General features: G+C 44.0%; 1 protein-coding gene across 3 annotated transcripts in view; it reads right to left on the reverse strand.

Moving 5' to 3' along the window:
• Positions 1 to 2,289: 2,289 nt before the first annotated feature.
• Fyn (FYN proto-oncogene, Src family tyrosine kinase) overlaps positions 2,290 to 19,624 on the reverse strand; it is a 200,314-nt gene continuing 182,979 nt past the window's right edge. For all 3 annotated transcript variants that reach the window (XM_046429928.2, XM_046429929.2, XM_058574384.1), the window contains 2 exons: positions 14,440 to 14,571; positions 2,290 to 3,493 (listed from right to left, as the gene is read on the reverse strand). In XM_046429928.2, coding sequence (XP_046285884.1) covers positions 3,285 to 3,493; positions 14,440 to 14,571 — 341 coding nt within the window. In that variant the 3' untranslated portion in view covers positions 2,290 to 3,284. The remainder of the gene's footprint in view (positions 3,494 to 14,439; positions 14,572 to 19,624) is intronic.

The raw sequence follows: 19,624 nt of genomic DNA on the forward strand, positions 1-19,624 counted from the left end.
ATAGTAGAAATGTCACTAGAAAAATTCTCTGCTGCCAAGATTTTAGCCACAGGAGGATTCCTGCCTTCCTTAAAGTGGTTAAACATCCTCTGGTGCTTGCAGGAAATCTTTAGTAGTGCAGCTGTGTTTGAGGGGTCCTGTATATCCTTAACTTTCCTCATGAAAATGCCTGGGTCCCCACACATGGCAGAGCCAAAGGTGTCGTTTGCCCAATCTATGCTCTGATGCCCTAGCATGTGGGACCCTGTGTCTACGAGGGGGCTCTCAAATTCTGACTGCCCATCAGTGCACCAAGAACACAGCAGCCTCAGAGGAGTAAGCTACAAGGAGAACGGGGAGAACAGGAATTCTTTTGTCCCAGTTTACAATGGTCTTCTCCAGCAGGTCTTTTATTTGATTTAAAAATAAAGTAAAAAGAAATGGTTTATTAGGAAGCTGCCCTGTCCTGCAGAGCAAAGCCAGATGGCAGATCTCTTAAGGGACAGAGCAAGAAGTAAGCATTCATTACCAGGTTACTCAAGGCAAAACACGTTTTACCACTGCTTGAAACCAGGGTGATAACTTTTCTTTCTGGAGATTCAGTTTCCTCACTCCAAATTCTGCAACTTCTTGTGAGGGAAAGAGGCTCCCTGGGTGGTGTTGGGACTCCCTGGAGGTGACCTCCGGAATCTCTTGAAAGCACAGTATCCCCTTGCAAGCAAAACCCTGAAACATCTCTGATTTCTTCACACTTACAGCTACTTTTATTTTGCTTCCCTGATGTCGGCATTTCATAAGAGTGACCTCGAGTGCACCCAAGTCCTTAGTTTGACTCCATATTAGAGAATCCACAATGAACTCAACTGATGAATTAAAGGGTATAGTTTGGCTTGAACAGACTGCTTTTTCTTAAAGAATCTGTTATTTTTCTTTCTTAAAGAATCAGGTTTTTTTTTTCTTAAATTTTTTTTTTTGGAATGAGTCAGCACATTAACAAAAATCCTCCAGAGAATATTTGCCAACTCTCCATCCAGGTGGGATGTGAAGATTAAAATGAAGTTATCTTTAAAAATATATAGAATGTATTCATGAACTTCCTGATGTGATTAAAATTGTGTGTAATAAGATCTTGGAAATTTGACCAATTTAGCAATTGTATTGGTAACAAAAACAATGCTATTAAGTTTGGTTGTCCAAAATAATTTCGTTTTCTTCTTCTTTTTTTAACCCAGTGTTGGAAACCCTTTCTAAATGTAAACGTTATTTCAACAATGACAACAACCAACTGCTTACACGATGACACCATTGACCTTAGAATCACAGGCTGTGGGAGCTGTGGGGTCTGAGAGTGAATCTCATCCTGCCCCTTGCTTGCAAGACAGTCTGTAGTGGGGATGCCAGTAGCCATTCAAGGTCTTGCAGCTGAAGGATGACAGAGCCAAGCCAGGACAGTTAGCCTGGGTCCACTCGATGCCCCTCCTATCATACCAGGCTGTTTCCTTGATTAGCAATTTCATTATGGAAGTGGATGGACAATTGGAAATATGTTTACTGACTCCAGGACAAGAAAAACTCTTCTTGTAATTGTCTCTTTCTCCTTATAGTGGGACATGGCAAATTTCAGCTAGAGGAAATATCTAATAAATTAAAATGTTAAGGTATGCCTAGTCTTGTTTTAACATCCTCTGAATTAGGTAGCCTCTGGTGGGGGAAGGGATCTCCAGATGTTCTGAATGTTTCTGTCATTTGGAAATCATTGCACAGTGGCTAAATTCACCAGGTGACTACTTACCATCTGGTGTGGGACAGATATGTCACAGAACTACTAGAGTACCTTCCGTGATTTAAACAAATGCACAAAAATTTTTTTTTTCAAATGTAAAATGCTCTCTTTTTAATTACTAAATTAAGAAAGTTAAACAATTTAAAAATGTAAACTCACAAATAAATCATAACAAAAAAGGAATTAAGACTTCAGAGTTGCTACTCAGTATTAAAAACTCAATAGAAATAGGATTTTTGATTTGTTGTTAAACATATGTCATTCAAGGTTGGTACAAACAGCAACTAAAAATGTCATACTTTTTTCTTTTTTTCTTTTTTTTTTTGTGCATCCCCATGAAATGTAAAGTAGTGCATAGTTATTTCACTGGAGAACTCTCGGACATATAGTCATTCATTAGCAGTACAGGACATTTAAAACACTTATTTTACAACGGGACATGTACAACCCCCCACCCTCACCTTCCCCATAAATTTTAGTTGCATGAGAAAGTTTAGTAGGTTGCCGTGACTACAATGCTATGGGTTTTAGATCATTTAAATGTGGTTACAAGATTTATTAAATTAAAAACATTTGAAACATTTCGGCATTCATATTTTTATACAAGAAGGTTGTATGGTATCCATCTTCCAGTTCTCTTGGTTGAATTGGCTGTTGGCTTGCTTAAATATGCTCACTTCTAAGTTTCAAGAACAAATCGCTGTAAGTTGGAGCAAATACTGGTAATAAGAACTTTCGAACTCAGCTTGGGGGGTGGTCCTGAAAAGAGTCAAAGTAACAACCATCTACAGGTACAGTCATGAACCCAAAAAATGCAATCCAAATGAAGAAAGAAAGAAAAAAGAATCATGCTTTGCAAAAGCCAAAAATGAGGCCACTGGTTTTCAGAATAACACCAGTGATTTGATGCAGATTTTGTAGTAAAATCCTCACTCTGGGTCCCACAGCTTTGTGGCCCAGGCTGGCCACGGTCTCCACATTAGCACCCACATGGTATATGTACAGGGACATATATTATATATTCATATTTATAAAAAAGAAAAAAAAACAAACACCTGTCCTGATTGGTTTTTGTTAAAACATGAAAAAAAATTTTATTGTTTTAGACAAAGAGGCCACTTTTGGAAAATAATACTTTTTTTTTTTTTTAGTTGAATCAGGTGAAGACAGAGTTAAAATCACATAGGATTTGCATTTTAAAAAAAGGAAAGCACTAGGATTGTTGGCACTGGAGTAACTATTTACACTGAACAGAGGTTTGGCCTTTTACATAACATCGATACAATGCATTTTCCAAAGTCTGAGAAATAACAAGGTTCTGTCTCGTATGCTTCACAGAGGAGGTTCGGATTTGGGGACAAGTGTCATTAATGAGGGCCATGGAAGTTCATCAGCTTCAAAGTCACATGCAATCTGATCCTGGACGGTTCTCGCTGCTTGGGCAGCTGGCTACGGAATTGAAAGCTAATGGGGAGGGGTGGGGAAGCCTCTGGGACAAGGCCTCTCTCTGTAGAGCCGGCTCTCACAGGTTTTCACCAGGTTGATACTGGGGCTCTGTGGCCGTAAAGTAGTCTTCCAGGAAGCCCTGCAAGTATTCAAAAGTGGGACGTTCTTCGGGGTCCTTTTTCCAGCAGTGGATCATGAGCTCATGCAGAGAGATGGGGCAGTCCTGCGGACAGGGCATCCTGTAGCCGCGCTCCACCTGCTCCAGCACCTCCCGGTTGTTCATGCCTGCAAAGACAAGGGCAGTGAGAGCGGGCGCCTCCTGCGCTCAGGCCCTGACCCCGCAGCCGGAGCTCCCCTTTTTTCTGCTTTGAGCCTGCACGTGGTTAAAACATGGGGAGGGCACCCACCCCCCACCCCCCACCCCAACCAGGAGTCAAATCCTGCCTTCAATGAGATATCATACCACGCAGAAACAACAAAGGAACACAGAACTCACATAGGCAAAAACCCAGACGATGAATCTCAAAAGCATCCTAAGTGAAAGAAGCCAGACACAAAGGGCAGCATACTGTATGCTTTCATTTATATCAAATTCTAGAAAAGGCAGAACCCTACATGGATAGAAAGCAGATCAGTGGTTGTGGGAGTTGGGGGATGGGGGATGCCTGCAAAGGGTCAGAGGGAACTCTGGGGTGAGCGAGATGCTCTGTATCAGCGGCCCTTACACTTTTCCTGTAAAGGGCCAATGGCAAATGATTTTAGCTCTGCAAGCCGCATATGATTTCTGTCATCTTCGATTTTGCAACCCTTGAAAAAAGCACAAAGCCAAACCAGTCTGGGAGCCAGATTTGGCCCACAGGATGTAGTCTACTAACTCCTATTCTACAATGTGTATTTATTTGATGATGGGGCTGTTTGTCGAAACTCATTGAAGTACATTTTTAAAATTGAATTTTTTTTGGTACTTCAGTTGAATAGACCAAAAAAAAAAAAAAAAAAAAAACCCATGGAATTAAAGCATACTGCCCTTGTTTTTATAGCATCTGTAAGCCTCATTTATGAATTTCATAAGTTAGTTTATCTATGTCTGGGCAAACTTTTGAGTGCTCCACTGTCTGAGATCTGCCATCATGCCAGTATTGCTGGGCACCATCTGGTCTGGTGGCCCCACAGTGCCCTCTATCATTTGAGACCTTTTTTGACCCTCTAAGGGAGCTGCCTAATGTTGAAAAATCAGGATACACAGCATTAAAATAAGACACTGAGGGAGATCGCTCATCCTGTAGATAATGCAGCCTCCCCCATGTTGGCCTTCTTGACAATACAGGAAATGCCACTCTTAGAGTGAGATAAACACCATGACCCCTTTCCCAACTACTGCCAGATATCATTCTTCAGTTCTCCCCCCTGATGTTTTTTTTTTTTGCTATATCACATTCTCCACTCCCTCTGCCAAGACTTTGTATATTTTGGCCATGAGCCTGTGATCTGGAATCTTCTCTAACTTCTGACCCAGTTCATTTTCAAAAGCAAGAATCTGATTTCAAGCCACACAGTAGACTTCTCCCCATACCTCTTAGGGCTATCACCAGCAGGAGAACACAACAGAGGCATACAGCTCCCTTTAGTTCTGGGGGAGAAGGGAACCCATGAGCCAGAAACATCGGCTTGGCCAGAGGTGCTGGGTCCAGAGCACAACCCTGTCCCGCTGGGTAGAGGACACTCAGATTTTTGGATTTGTAGTCAGTTCCCTTTGTTGTATTGCTACTTTTGGAGCTGGGTGTATCGTGGTTCCTCCTGGCTGTCAATCATGGCTCTGTCAGTCACCTGTTTGCCCAAACCCTTTTAGGATGTCTCTTATACTCAGTTGTTAAACATTTCTTGGGGTGTTAAAATCCAGATACTATTTCTGCTGTGTTGAAGTGGGCCTTTAATATAAGTGTTGTAAAATGGCCCCGCCCTCCTGTCAGGGCAGCCCTTTGCTTTAGGGAGAGAGCTATAGTGCAGGATTGTGGGACCTGCCTGGTACCACAACTCCCTTCATACTTCACAGGGCTGTTGAGGGAGAGAGGGCAGCCCTGCAGCTAATTAGCTTAAGTCCTCCTCCCACTGCTGAAAACCCAGGATCTGGGGCAAGGAGCTGGAGGAAAGGGGAGGTGCCTGGAGCTGCTGGGCTCTTTCCAGCCAGATGGGGTCAGGGACACAGGCCAGCATTTCCTGATCCATGACTCCAAATCCAACTAGCTCTGAAAACCAGAAAGTTTTTGTAACTTACTTGGCAGCAAAACTCATCTGAACTGGCCACAAAACCTGCCCTGATGTGAGGCACTTGACTGTTTTCATTTCCTCATATGTACTGCTGCCCCAGACTCTGTGAGGGTGTTATATAATGCACAGTCTCTGCACTGCACTGATTTCTAAAAAATGTCTGATTCCAAAGCAAGTCTGCTCCCAAGGGTTTAGTTGGGAAGCCTTGGCAAGAGTGACGGCAGCTTCCACATCCCGGGCAGCTAGGAGGATAGGTGTTCTCCAAAGCATTTGCTTTGCTGCATATTTTAGCAGAATCCTTAGTGTCATAATGTTTCAGAAGCCACAGAGCCTCGGCCTGCAGGAATTCCCTCTGTCTGCACCCCTGCCAGGAGTCTGCAGGAATGGGAGGAAAGACAGGCAGAAGGCCCGAAGCTCAGATAGGTTGACAGGTGATCCTAGAGGTGGCTACAACCCCCCCAAATGCCTCCTGAGGCTTTAATCTGGCACTGAGATTCTCCATCCAAAATGCACCACAGAGTTTAATTAATCACCCTCCATTGCTCTGTGGAGGTGATGTCAGTAAATGTTTCATTTCACTAAAAAACAAACTACTCAAATGGAAATATTCCCTCCCCCCATTTTTTTTTAAACTCTTAATTCAATCTCTGCCAATGGAAAGTTTAATTGGCCACTTGGGTCAAGCCTATTTTTCCAGTGCTCCATCCAAGACTAGGACATAGCAGATGTGGCAACTTGAATCTCGGCGTGTAGCATCTCCTGAGGGAGCTTGCTTTCTGGGCAACTTCAGCCAGGACTGGGGCTGTAGGTACCTGGTCTGTGCAGGAGGCTGGTGGGGTCACGCCATCAGCTCACGTGCACACTCCTCGCTCTCCTCCTCTCCTGGCTGCATCCCTCTCCTCCTCCCACTCCTCCTTTCTCTTCTCAAGCCTTCTTCTCCCCAGGCCCCTCAAAGCATGGGGAGCATATGTAAGCAATTCCATGTACCGGGCCAAGTCAAAGCATAGCAGTGACAGCATTGCCAGAAAAGTGAGATATTTGACACTGCACTTGGCTGACAATGACAACTGGAGTGGGACTCACTCTTTCTAACCACTTAGAGGCCAAAAGCCACATGGGCTGACCTGCAACAATCAAGATATGCCTACTCAGCAAAGCCTGGGCTACTTTTTATTTTATCAATGGTATCTCAATTAAATGGATCGTTAATATTTTTGTTTTTTAAATAGTATTCTCTGCTATAAGAACTTTGAAAGTCTTGTTTATCTTGATAATTTTAGCAAAATAGGTTTTGTCTTCGTACTACTATAAAGATGGGTCTATTTCATTTTTCAAAAGATGGTTTCATATTTTTGTTAGAAACTGTTATTTCCTGTCTTTTATCTAATACCTAGGAAGCGAAGGGCAATGGATGGGAAGGGGACAAAAAGTGAACCTGGGCTGTGGGATAGTCAGGAGAGAGGTAGGGAAGAGGGTGCTGGGGAATGTCTTTCCTCTTTTTCAATTTTTAGTGGAAAGAAGGCCAGGGGAGAAACAGAAGAGACAAACCCTGAAACCCAGTCACTTTAGGGACACTGTCATCAATAGCTTGGGCCTCTAGGTATCCTATGGGGGGCTGAAATAGAGACTATTTTTCAACAGGAGGGGCAGTCCCCACCAGCCAGGGATGCCTGACTGTGGGAAACACCATATTTACAGAGTGGACGGTGCCATTCTGCTTTCCAGCCTCCTGGTCAGAGAACAGGCTCAGGGCTGGGCAGCCAGCAAGCACAGAGACCACTGCTGGCCTCTGTCCTAGTTCCCTCCTCTGTCCTCCAGCCCCAAGGGAGCAGCCTGCCCCACCTCACTGGAGAGTGGGCCATTTCTGAGGGACACTCATAGGATGTAACTCAACAGGTACTCAGTTCACAGAGAACCTCCACAGTCTGCTGTTCAGGGGTCTCCAAATCCTCCTCCACAGGAGCCTCCTTGGATTTTAGACCTTCAAACACGGTTGTGCTCTCAGTTGGTCCACCCCACAGCCCTGCGGCCAAGTGGTCGGCATGCACCTGCTGCCCTTATGATGATGTCATCCTTTCTGAACATTTTACTGGCTTCCTCCAGCAAACTCGAGAGGACAAGTTTCCAACTCACATTTTCAAATCCTTATTCTGCACGACTGCCAAAACCATGGTCTCTCACATGTGTGCATGTGTTCTTTCCCCTTATCTCCTTTTCTGTCATTCTTTTTCTTATAAACATCCCGATTCCTCTTCTTTGAGCTGTTGAACCTTGCCTTTTCCCCCCAGTTTCTTTAGAAAAGGAATAAAAATTGCTTTTATTGACAGAGCGCTGAACGAGCTGTCACTTGTTGACTTCAGACTGCATCTCTGTAGGTTACCTGACTTCCCCTGGTCTCCGTTTCTTCATTTGTCAACCAAACAGCTCAACATTCACAGTGTTTCAGCTGTCGGAGAAAAATGTCTTCTATGAAAGAAGAGCTTTTGGGGCTGGGGTTATGGCTCAGCGGTAAAGTGCTCCCCTAGCACATGCGAGGCCCTGGGTTCTATCCTCAGCACCCCATATAAATAAATAAAATAAAGCTATTGTGTCCACTTACAACTAAAAAATAAATATTAAAAAAAAAGAAAGAAGAGCTTTTGTGTTTTATAGCTTTCCATATTATATAGCTTCCTAATATGGACCTTGGAGGGGCTACATCTGCATAATCAAGGGTTTCAACTGTTTTCTATTCATGTTTACATCTGGATTGGACTATAAGCTGCATGAACCTGGGCTTTTGTGTCATGTGAGTAATTAATCCTTTAACAATGGGAATGATATTCAGGTTATTAGACATCGAATTTCTTTTGCAAACTGAGCTTTCTGTTCCAAGGAAATGACACTATATTGAATTTGAGGGGCATCTTGATTCTCTGCATAAATCCGGTAAAAAGCTCCTTCTGTTTACTGGGCTGTTGAGCGATGCTGCTGCGCTGGTGCAGAGAGGAGGGAGGGCTCAGTGGGTGGTGCTTGCTTAGCATGAGCCTGCTTCGCATGTGCTCCTATTACCAGATGATCACATGCTCTGGTTATCTCAGGGCAACAGCCAGGAGGCTTTGGGTTCGGTTTTGGTATAGGATCAAAGTAAACATTTTGGGCAGAGAGATGCTGATCAAAGATTGCAGATGAAAATAAAGGGCTGGTCTTTAGAAGGCACATAATTACTAATTTTGTTTCTCTTTGCCCATCTAATTGTGCTCATCTACACAGAAGGGACTGCTGCAGATACCATAATACACAAAAGTCATTGAAAGTTGATAATACAGTGTCATAGAGAAGTCCTCTGTCATGGAAAAAGAGAAGTGGACAGAGGGTGAGGGTGCCCCTGAGCAAGCCTGGGAACCAGCACATCTGAGAATGAAGAGCAGTGGAATCCGGGGCTCAGAGCAAAAGTCCCTCCCTGGCTGCCCTCTTCACATGCAGTCTCCTGTCCTCTCTCCTCTCACTAGACAGAGAAACCCTGGGAAAGTGACAGCATGACCTCTGGGCACCCAGACTCAAGTCCCTCTCTGAGGGGCACTATGAGCTGGAGGGCAAAGCCCTGGGGATTGTGGACAGGCAGGGAGGGCTGGGCACTGTACCATTGGCTAGCGTTAGAGATTCAGTCTGCTACCCCATTTGCCTCCCACCCAGGGAGTCAGAACCTCAACCCACTTTGTCAGAAATCAGCCCCTGACAACAAGTTGAACACAGGATCCAGTCCAGGGTTCAGGGCTCTCAGGCAGAGGGATGAACAGAGTGGGATTTGTACTTCTTCAAGGAAGGTGCTACTAGTTTCACTAATTTCCCTTACCTCTTCAAATCACTATCAAGTGACTAGATGCATTCAAGAAAGTCAAGCAGTTGTCACTCGCTGAAAGATTTGAAAGTGCTCCAAACACATGAATAAATGCGATTTGCTTAAGAGAACATTCCTGCTCTGAGAGATCCTGCCAAATATGCAAAGCAGGTGTTCAGTGAAGGGCCAGGGCACAGAATGGCCAGGACATTCTGCCTAGAAGGGTGCAGGGTCAATTTCCCAGAACAACTCTGAGGACAGAGGCTACTTCGTGGCTGGGAAAATATCATGTGTGAAGACGATGGAGCAATTAAAAAGGCCTTGTGGGTTATGGGCCAGGTTTGAAAAGCTTGCTTCAGAAACTTCATAGCTTTCCCCACTGTCTCTCTCATTCGTTCATTTGCTTCTAGAGTGGGCTCTGGGGCAGAGACTGTGCTGTGCGTTGGCAATGCATAAAAGGAGTTCCTTTCCCCTCCAGGAAGGCAGAGCTACTGGGAAATGCAGACACGTAACAGGTGTTCAGCAGAAACATGCCGGGTGTCACGGAGCAAGCAGAGGGCGACCAGCTTGGTCTGGACAGGGGGACGGCTTCACAAAGGCAGTGGTGTTTGGAGAGGCTTTGAAAGATTATGGGCAGAAGGGAGACCTGCATGTTCAAAAGAGATCTCTTGGAGTGTCCTGGGGAGCCTGTGAGGGCAGGCGAATGACAAGGGTGAGGTCATCAGTTAGATCTTGTCACTCTGCTGCTCAGGAGCCCTCACTGCCCCCTGCCCATCCGTAAAAACAGAAATCCTAACAATGACCCCAGGGGACTCCCTCTGTCTGTGCTTAGCCACCTTGGCCTTCTGAAGTTGGTTCTGCCATCTTTACATTCTTCAGGAGCCAGTCTCCCTTCCCTTTGATAGTACCTGGCTTGAGGGAACCAGCACAGCTGAGAATGAAGAGCAGTGGAATCCGGGGCTCAGAGCAAAAGTCCCTCCCTGGCTGCCCTCTTCACATGCAGTCTCTATGAGCTGGACATTGTCTCTACCCTTTCCCATTTTATTTTCTCTCTACCCATCACTACTGGCCAACATTCCATATATTTTGCTTGTTTTTCTTTATTTATTGTTGCTCTTCTTCAAGAAGCAAGTTCATGAGGGCATGGGTTTTCATGTTGGTTGTTGCAATATTCCTGGTGCCTAGAACTGCACCTGGCATATAGTAGCTGTTCAATAAATATTTGTGGAATCAATGAAGGAGAAGACTTCTGAGATACTATGAAAAATGAAGACTTTGAAGTTTATCTGGAGGGCAAAGGGAAGCCCTGGGGGTTTTAACCAGGAGTATGAGGTAAATGGGTCTGTATTTTCCAGGATAACAATTCTGCTGGTGACAATGACAGAATGGTGGTGGTGGAGGGGAGGCAGGGAGGAGAGACTGGAGGCAATAAGTCCCATTAGGAGGTCATAACTCGACATGGGCAGTGGTAGTGAAGGCAGAGAGGAAAAGATTGGAGTGAGGTTTTGAAGGTGGATTCCAGGCTAAAATGCATAACTCTGATGGTATGTATCAACCCCAGAAAACTGCTTTTAATTAAATGTTTTCATTTCTCAGGTACAACAGTCCATCTGCATAAAATCAGGTCTAATCTCGATGCAAAGAATGGTTCAAATCCCTGGACTGCAGAGGATCAAGCTGGACTACAACTGAGAATGCACCTAGGTCAGGCTGCTGGCAGAGACTGGGTCCAATGGAGCTGTCCTTCAGAACAGGGTCCATCTCTGTCACACTGCCCCCTAGGGTGAGGTGCTGTGCCTTGGCTCACCTCCTCCTCGTCAATCCCAGCATCACATTTCCACATTCCTTCTTTGTTTTCAAGGTTCTCAGTTCATTTTGAAACTGTCCTTCTTTCCTTCCTTCTTATCCATTCCTTCTTAAAAACAGGCTGCCTAACCAACCAATCCAATGCTTTCCTGGCTGCTGGTCCGTTTGCCCTTCATTTGGCCACACCTCACACACTCCATTCTAAGTTCCTTGTCTGATGCTCATTTCGCGAATCACTTGTGTGTTGGCCAAAAAGTCTGAGAAGCTTTTACAAATCTCACTCATATGTCCACCTCCTCCCCCACCACCTTCATTTTAAACACCAAAGTACCTTTCCTGTGTGGTGGGGTGACAGAGACCATCCACGGGTATGGAAGAACTCAGAAAAATGTACCACTACTTATCATTCTTTAATATATTCTATCCCACTGAGAAATTACTACATCCAAATACAGAATGGAAGTCCCCAATGGACAGGGACTGGGAGTCTGTCCTGGGGCACCACCAACAGGCACCAAGACTCAACTCAGGAGAGTTGAGGAGAGGGGACCCCTCAGCACACACCACTGAATTGGCCACACCAACAACCAGCAAGAACGTGGAGGAAGGTCTTTCCTTTAATGGTGACAGCTAGATGATGCTTAATGAAACTGTTTCTTGGAACTGTTATCCTTCGTTAAGGGAATAATCTCATAATTGCAATCCCTCTGTAGAAGATTCTCCCTCATGAAGAGTTTCCTGTCACACTCAGAAGTCCAATTAAATATGATTACAGTTAAGTTTAACAAAAAAAAACTAGGAAGACCCACAGCCAGCTAGGAGTATCTTTCCTGGGGACACTTTTCAGAGGCACTTTGTGACGAAGAGCAGTTCACACACTGTTCCCCACCCTCGACGCAGCTCCCTGACCACTGCTGCCAAGAGCCAGGACCTTATGTCTCCCTGTGGTACTATACTAGCCCTCTTCTCAGACTCTTCCTGTGGCTCCTGACCTGGCCCTCTCTCCCAGGTCCTGCTGCTCCCAATGTGCCAGACTTGGGGACTTTCGGCTCCCTGGATGTGAAGAAGCCCGGCATGCCTTCCAAGATCTGGTTCACTGTTCACTTGCCTTTTACACAAAGCCCTCCCCACCTCTTCCCCACCCCTACATACACACAGAGATGAGGGTCAGTTATCACAGTCCAGAGTGGACCAGCAGCTGCTCACAGATGTAGCTGTGCACAACATGCTGGGTACAGTTCTCACTTCAGACTTCCTCGCCAGCTTTGGGGGTTCTCAGTGAAAGGCCCTTCTCAGCATCTCTTGTATGGAAGTTCTTGAAGCAGCTACCCCTGGCTCCATATGAGAATTAAGGCTTAGAGCACACAGTGGGTGAGCTCAAGGAGTCCACGCCTTGAGGAGGATTTCCTCTAATAATAAATAAGTCACCACAAGTAAGGCTGATTTCTTCTGGGATCTCTCTCTGGATGCTGAGCGTAAGAGGGGTTCCCCGTATTTGCTCACTCTTCTCCCTCTAGCACCTAGATCATTGTCTGAGGCAGGTACTGATCAATGTCAGCTGAGAAGGAATGTCTTCTTTCCATTATTTCCCCGGTAGAACAAATGCCTGGCACAGTTCACGCTGACTGAAGTGATACTGACTGAATGGATCTAGTCTAAGTTGTAAAAATGAGGCTATTTTCTTTATGCTAAAAAGCCAACCTGACAAAAGGCTCCCTTAGAAACACACCTGCCTTCCTTCTCTGAGGGCCCCACCTCCACCCCTTTGTCTTGGCTTCTGTGTGCTACCCCCAGAAACAAAAAGCAGCTTTGTATCACTGAAAAGGAAAGGCTTCACAGAAACGCAAAACAACATTAACCTTTTCCCCTGATTGCATTTAACACACAGGGTGACTATAAACCTGGGGGGATCAGGAAGAAATTAGTTCAAAATGCAGACAATAATAAAAAAAGAGGTGCCTTCACATCTTCAAAATCCTGAGACCAGCACATTTTCCCCCTTGAGAAGCAATTCAAAAGCTCCCATGCTGTGCTCCAGCCCCCTCCAGGGCAGCCCTTTCTTCTGAGCTGGTTGGCTATTCCCGGAGTGTCTGCCCACTTGTGCATGCCGGGAGCAGCAGCCACTGCAGCATCAATAAAACTGACTTACTCCCGCATTTCCCAATGCCTGGTGCTGGCACTTCAGAGACGGGATTTTGTCAATTTCACATCAGTGCCAACCTGGCTCTTCCTAAGGGGTCTCGAGGCGATACCAACCCAGAAAGAGATCCTCTTTATGTGCATTTCTCTGTGTTCTCTGAAGATGACCAGAAACAATCATACGAAATGAACAAAGGGATTACAAATTAATCGCCTCTCTCCAGCTCCTCTGACTGCAAAGATATGATTACAAACCCAGGATTTGCAAGAGACCTACATTCCTCATTAATCTCCACTATCGTTTCTATCAGAGAGAGAGAGTATGTGTGTGTATGGTGTGTGTGTGCATTGTGTTTTCCTTTTTTCTTAAGCTCCATTTTTAGGCAGGGAATGAGGGAGAGTTATGTTCTTTCTTCGCTCAGCAGTAACTGAAAAATATGTCCTTAACATTTCAAAAAGCAGATCGTCCCTGTGATATAGCCACTAAAGCGTGGAGGTGAAATGGCACAAATGTCCTTTATGTCTCCATCTGTCTAAATTAATGAATTTAAGCATGGATAACCTCAGCCCATGGTTTCTTTGGAGAGCACGAATCTGATAATCCAAAAAAATTTCCAGGGTCTAAGAATCTCTAGTTCCTTTACATTACTGTTACTTTTGTAAAGGATATTTTGATTGTGCAGCAGCAGGCAGTAAATGGCCTCTAAATTGTCTTCTGTGTGCCTCTGCTCTCTGGACATCTGCAGCTCAGGCTTGCTGAGGGGAGAGAGCTCAGGCCTGGCACCTTCCAGCCAGGTTTGCTCCATGGGCCAGTGCTATAGAGTGATCCAAAAGCTATAGGGGCTTTTCTCCTTCTCTTTCCCAGACATGTCTGCAATTGGGTGGAGGTTTTGCCAGTGACATTTCTGCTCAGGGAGACACAGACACATGCTCCTCCAGACAGAGGAGAGGGTCCACAAACCACGGAGACTGAAGCCTTCATTCCAGCTGCTAATTACATTAATTCTGGCACAAGGTCATGGTGGCTGCCTGTCTGTATGCCACGGTGGCTTCCAGCTCTGCTTTCCTCTGGCTAACTACCTGTTCATATTCTTTAAACTCCTGCTTGCCAGAAAGCTGAGCATGGAGCTTAGAAAGGCTACTGGGTGCTGTCTTCCCAATGATATCAAAAGCTCATTTCTGAGGGTTCTGGGCTTACCTGGGTATGGCACTCTTCCTTTGGTGACCAGCTCTGTGAGTAAGATTCCAAAAGACCATACATCAGACTTGATCGTGAACCTCCCGTACAAGGCTGCTTCGGGGGCTGTCCACTTAATGGGGAACTTTGCACCTGCAGAGAAAAGATCTGATTATTGATAAGGTGGAGAGCCCACACTTAGTGTAGGGAAGGAAGAAAAAGGGTGTAGAACCTCTATTCAGGGGAGCAGGTTGTGAGGATAGGAAGGAGGTGAAGCAGGAATGATTTGGGACTGAGAAGAGATTCCTGTCAACCAGGCAAGATCTCCATGTGTGGTCTGTGTCTGGATCTGTGACCTTAAGTGAGTCTAATTTTAATTTTTCCCATCAAAGTGTTGGACTTCAAAGTCCCTTAGTACCTCAATAAAGCAGATGTGTGGGTACTGGCTTCTTGAACTTGAACCTATGACTACACTGAATGTAGGTTTGGTCTTGAGTAGGTTTCCTGATTGTGATTTAGGAAACTGATTTATATATTGTTTCTTTTGTTTTGAACTAATGCAGGATTTTAATAAACACACACTTACATGCTACACTCATGAATCCTCTGGTATATAAGATCACAGTCTGGTTTTACAAAATGCACAAACCTCATCAAACCACTATGCTTTTCCCAGGGTGGAGACCATTGGACACAGCCCATATGTTGTGTTGAAATAGGCTATATTTCCTCAAGGCTTCCCACACCCACAGTTGAGAAATGATTTGGCTTCTGGTGACCTCCTTCTTTATAAGTTCTTTTTTCCCTCCATCTTTTCTCCCCCCTAGCAGTCATCTTTACACCTGGATAGCATTTTCTTCTGCATTGTACAATCCCTTTCTTTCCTCCCTACCTTTCTCCTGTCAGTCGGAGAAAGTACAACTGAATGCTTGTTTTTTTGTAAGAGAGGTCTTGCCACCTTGACTTAGGAAACACTGACTTCTTCAGACTAAGGAGCAAATTCATGCAGAAATCATAGACTCATGTCTTTCAAATTTCTCTGATCATTAAAAGAATCCTCTCTCCAAACCAAAAAGGAAGGTGGGCTCCACCCTGCTCTTTATAGTACTAGATGTGTGCTCTGGGAATTCAAATGGGCTCAGCAGCCTGTGTTCTTACACACTGGGCTCAGCAATGAGAAAGCAGCTCCAGATATTTCATTGAACAGACTAAGTGAGAAAACAAAAGGAATTTTTTTTTAATCAATGATGTAAACACAATTATATGTTTAATGCATGTTAATCATGTGTAGGAGCCCCTAAAATTATAAAAGACTGATGGAATCAGAAATTTTCATAGTATCTTCCAGGAAAAGTCACTAAGCACAAAGTGGCAAATGATTAAAATTTTAAAATTAGCAAGGTTTTAATACCCAGACCTATGATAAATTACGGCAATTAGATTTTTGCTTTAAATACAGTACATGATAACAACTTTAGCAAATCTACCCTGGCATTTTGTGGCAATATAATTTTCCTCTCCATCTTTTCTATGCCAGTGTGAAATGAAATTTTAAAAAAAATTCTACTATTTCATTATGTGGCATCTCACATTAACAGTGCAACAGAAAATTTATTCTATAGTTTTCTTCTGCTTTTGTGCACCGAGTTATTTTTAATTAGCTATATTTCTCAGGCATAATTATTTATATCTTTCCTTAACTGGTGACGGTTCCACATAAGACCTGGTATTCTCTGAACAGCCATTTTAAAGTTTCTTTCCAAAACATTCTTCTCACACTACCTATTTTTGAGTATTCTGTTCTTGCAGCTTTGGACTCTGAACCACTAGAATTAATGTGATAGATTTTCTTCAGTGTCGACAGCAGACTTTTCCCTGGACCAAACCTCAGCTGGAGTCCCTTACTTCAGAGAATTAAGGGTATATTAAATTCACTCCTATTTAAACCATCTCTCAAGCCAAATGGCTTGGAAACTGCTGTCTCTGAAATACATGGAACATTCTTCTCCAATGTTCAGACAAATCTTGCAAATAAAATGACAAGCAAAAAAGAGCCTTTCTCTTCCTTGACTCCTGTGACATTGGTAAGGATGTGTGGGGTGTGGAAAGAAAGCAAACTATTTTCAATTGGATAATGTAATTTTGTATTTTCTGAGAGAAGATTTCATAATTTCAGGTTTTGAAAAAAGCCAATACATCAGCCAGTTGCACTGGTCTGCTTTATTGTTTTTCATTGTATAATCTACAATAAGGATAATAATATGTAAACTTTAGAAAAAAAAGTGAAAACAAAGGTGGTATAATATAATGGATCTTTAATAGGACATCATTTGTAGATATCTTCTTTGAATTATGAGTATGAGCTGAAATAAATTTGTTTGCATTAGTTTTCTTTCCAATGCAAATGATACTTTTAGGCCAGGCAAAGTACTTGCAGTGTATCTGGAGGGACAAGAAAACAAAGAACGTCTTTGCCCCAACATTTCCCCTCTTAAAACAGTAGCCTCTTTTGACCAAAACTTTTCTCTAAAGATAACGCATATTTTCTTTTTCAAGGAAAACTAAAGGTTAAATTCAAGCAAAGTGAAAAGCTATTAATGATTAACTGAGGTTTTGCCTGAAAAGAAATCATGGATACCCACTCTTCCACTCATCTTCTGACCTCTGATTCCCCTTGTCTTGGTTTCCTACCTTGTGAGGGTACAAAACTACTGGCCCTAAATGGGGTCATGTTAACCAGTGGTTTTTGCAAAAGGCCATTCAAGTAGCACAATGTAAAACCCTAGTCTGTGAGAACTGTGCTGCTCAGTTTGTCCAGTACTGGGCCAATACAATGCCCCAGGAGGCCCTGCTGGGGGCTGCAATGTGCTCTTTCCTTAGGTGAAGTTAGAAGAGCTCAGACCCTTGAAGGGAAGGCACTCTTGGATGTAAACATTGTCTTTACTTGAAACTAAAGTTCTGCCCTGAGAGTTTTCCACAAATTCTGTGGAAGGCACAAAGTCAGGATCAAAGTTGTCTTCTAAGAAGTATGGAGAAAATGTCAGGACACATTTTGAAAAATGAAAAGTTACACTACTATTAACCAGGTGTTATGTAACAAGCTGATTTACTCTTCTTTCTGTTTGGGAGCAGGATTCAGATGCTAACACAAAATTTCTCCCCTTTATATTTTATTGGATGAAAACCAGCAAACTATTCAGGAAATGATCATCCATGTCACTGGTATCTGGAGCTTGGGGGACACTGTAACATTCAGTGTATTTGTTGAATGCTGACATGAATTCTTACTGAATTAATTTAATGGTTTCAGATCCATTTAAATCAATACATAAAGGATATAACATCTATGTATGGACTTGGAAGTATCTTTTCCACCCAATTATTTTCCAGGTAGCACTTGTAAATTCTACCAATCTCCCAGGGTAAACTCATTGCTCAAACCCTACACTTGTCACTGGTGGCCAAGTCCAAGAACCAAAAAGAATGTCTTTGTACTTTAGCCCTTGAACTCCTTGAACAGTATACAGGACTAGTTAGCCTTTGGTTGAATCATTTCCTGTGGTGAGTAAATTTGTTAGTGTTTCAAACAGTTTCTTATACACATCTCAATTCTGTGTCTCTAAATTCTATTGAGATGTGAAATGAGCAGTCAGAAGCTGCGCGAAGCCGCGCGTAACAACGTGGATCTTATTCACTCCTGTGGCTTCAGTGACCACTGGACTCCATGATGCTGGTGTTTGTATCATGGGATGGAACCTCTCTCCTGAGCTCCTGACTCAGATAAGCACTCTCCTCCCCAACATCTCCACTGGGATGTCTCCCAAAGCCCCTCGAATATAATATCCAACACTTATCCTCCCCACATTTGGCTTTTTTCTTTTTGTTTCTTCAGTCTTTGTTGCCTTTGAAAACTGCCCAGGTGATGAGACCAGAATCCTGAGGATCATCCTGGAATCTGTTCATGTTTCCATCACTGCACGTGCGTGTGTAGAAGGAGCTCAGTAAATCTTTACTGCAAGGTCTCTGGCCCCTCCTATACTGTCACTCTCCATGCTGACTACATTGTTAAACCCTGTCCGGTTGCTACTCTTGAATGTGTCCTTTTCATCATCATTGCCGTGGCTGAGGTCCTCACCACCTGCCTGGCCTCTGTCACAGCTGTCCAACTGGACCTACCTACTTCTCCAGCCTCTTCTTATCCTAGAGTTTCTTCCTCCTGACCCTCTTTTTATCTCCTCACCCCCACTGGACTTCCTTGACTACTTTTCAAATGCCACAGGATGGTCCGTAGTCCCCACCCCACTGCCACCCTGTCGCTAACTCCTGCCCTCCTTTTCTCCTGATCTAAGTGTTACGTGCACAGGGGACCTTTACTTGATCATGAAGACTGGAGCAGGTTTCCTAGCTCTATGATGCCAAAGCAACTTGTTATTTCTTTCTTTTTCTTTTTTTGCAACTTGTTCTTTGTAACTGTTATTTATTTCTGGTACTAGGAATTGAATACATGGTGCTCAGCCACTAACCTTCATTCCTAGCCCTTCAATTTTATTTGGAGGCAGAGTCTTCCTCAATTGCCCAGGCTAGTCTCAAATTTTCAATCCTCCTGAGTAGTTGGGATTACAGGAGGGCACCACGGTGCCTGGCTATAACCATGACTATTAAAGTGCAATGAGAACGTGAATCGTGTAAAGCCTGTTTCTCTTGAGATCCTGTTCTTGAAGAATGGAATTGTTTTTCTCAATGACCGCTGTGTCTTCAGTACTGAGTCTGGTGCCACCACACAGAAGATACTTGATGATCACACATTGAATGAACAAGGAGCAGGAAGCTGAACAGCCCGCCCCCGCCCCCCGCCCCAGCCTTCCCTTCCATGCTTCCTTATGGGGCTTATTATCAGTTCCTTGCTCTCTGGTGAGTCCTCTCCTTGTCTTTGGTGACAGTATAAGTGTCACTGTCTGTCACCCTCCGGGTCTAATGGCTGCTGACTACAATGAAAAGCACCTGCTAAACACTGAAGAAATTTAAAACACCTGAAAACCCTATATTTTTACTGCCAAATGCAGTGTGTTAGATCCCCTTTGCATCTGAGTTGGTCTGAAGGATGTAGAGGGAGGCCCAGACCTTGCTTTGAGAGAAGCTCATGGGCCTGTAGCAGAAAGACAAGGTGGCAAGAGGCCTTGGGGTGCTCACAGCAACAGAAAACGTT

Source organism: Marmota monax, unplaced genomic scaffold (genome assembly GCF_021218885.2).
Source record: "Marmota monax isolate L192 unplaced genomic scaffold, Marmota_monax_Labrador192_F-V1.1 WCK01_AAM20220418_F8-fsc00276, whole genome shotgun sequence".
NCBI lineage: Eukaryota > Metazoa > Chordata > Mammalia > Rodentia > Sciuridae > Marmota > Marmota monax.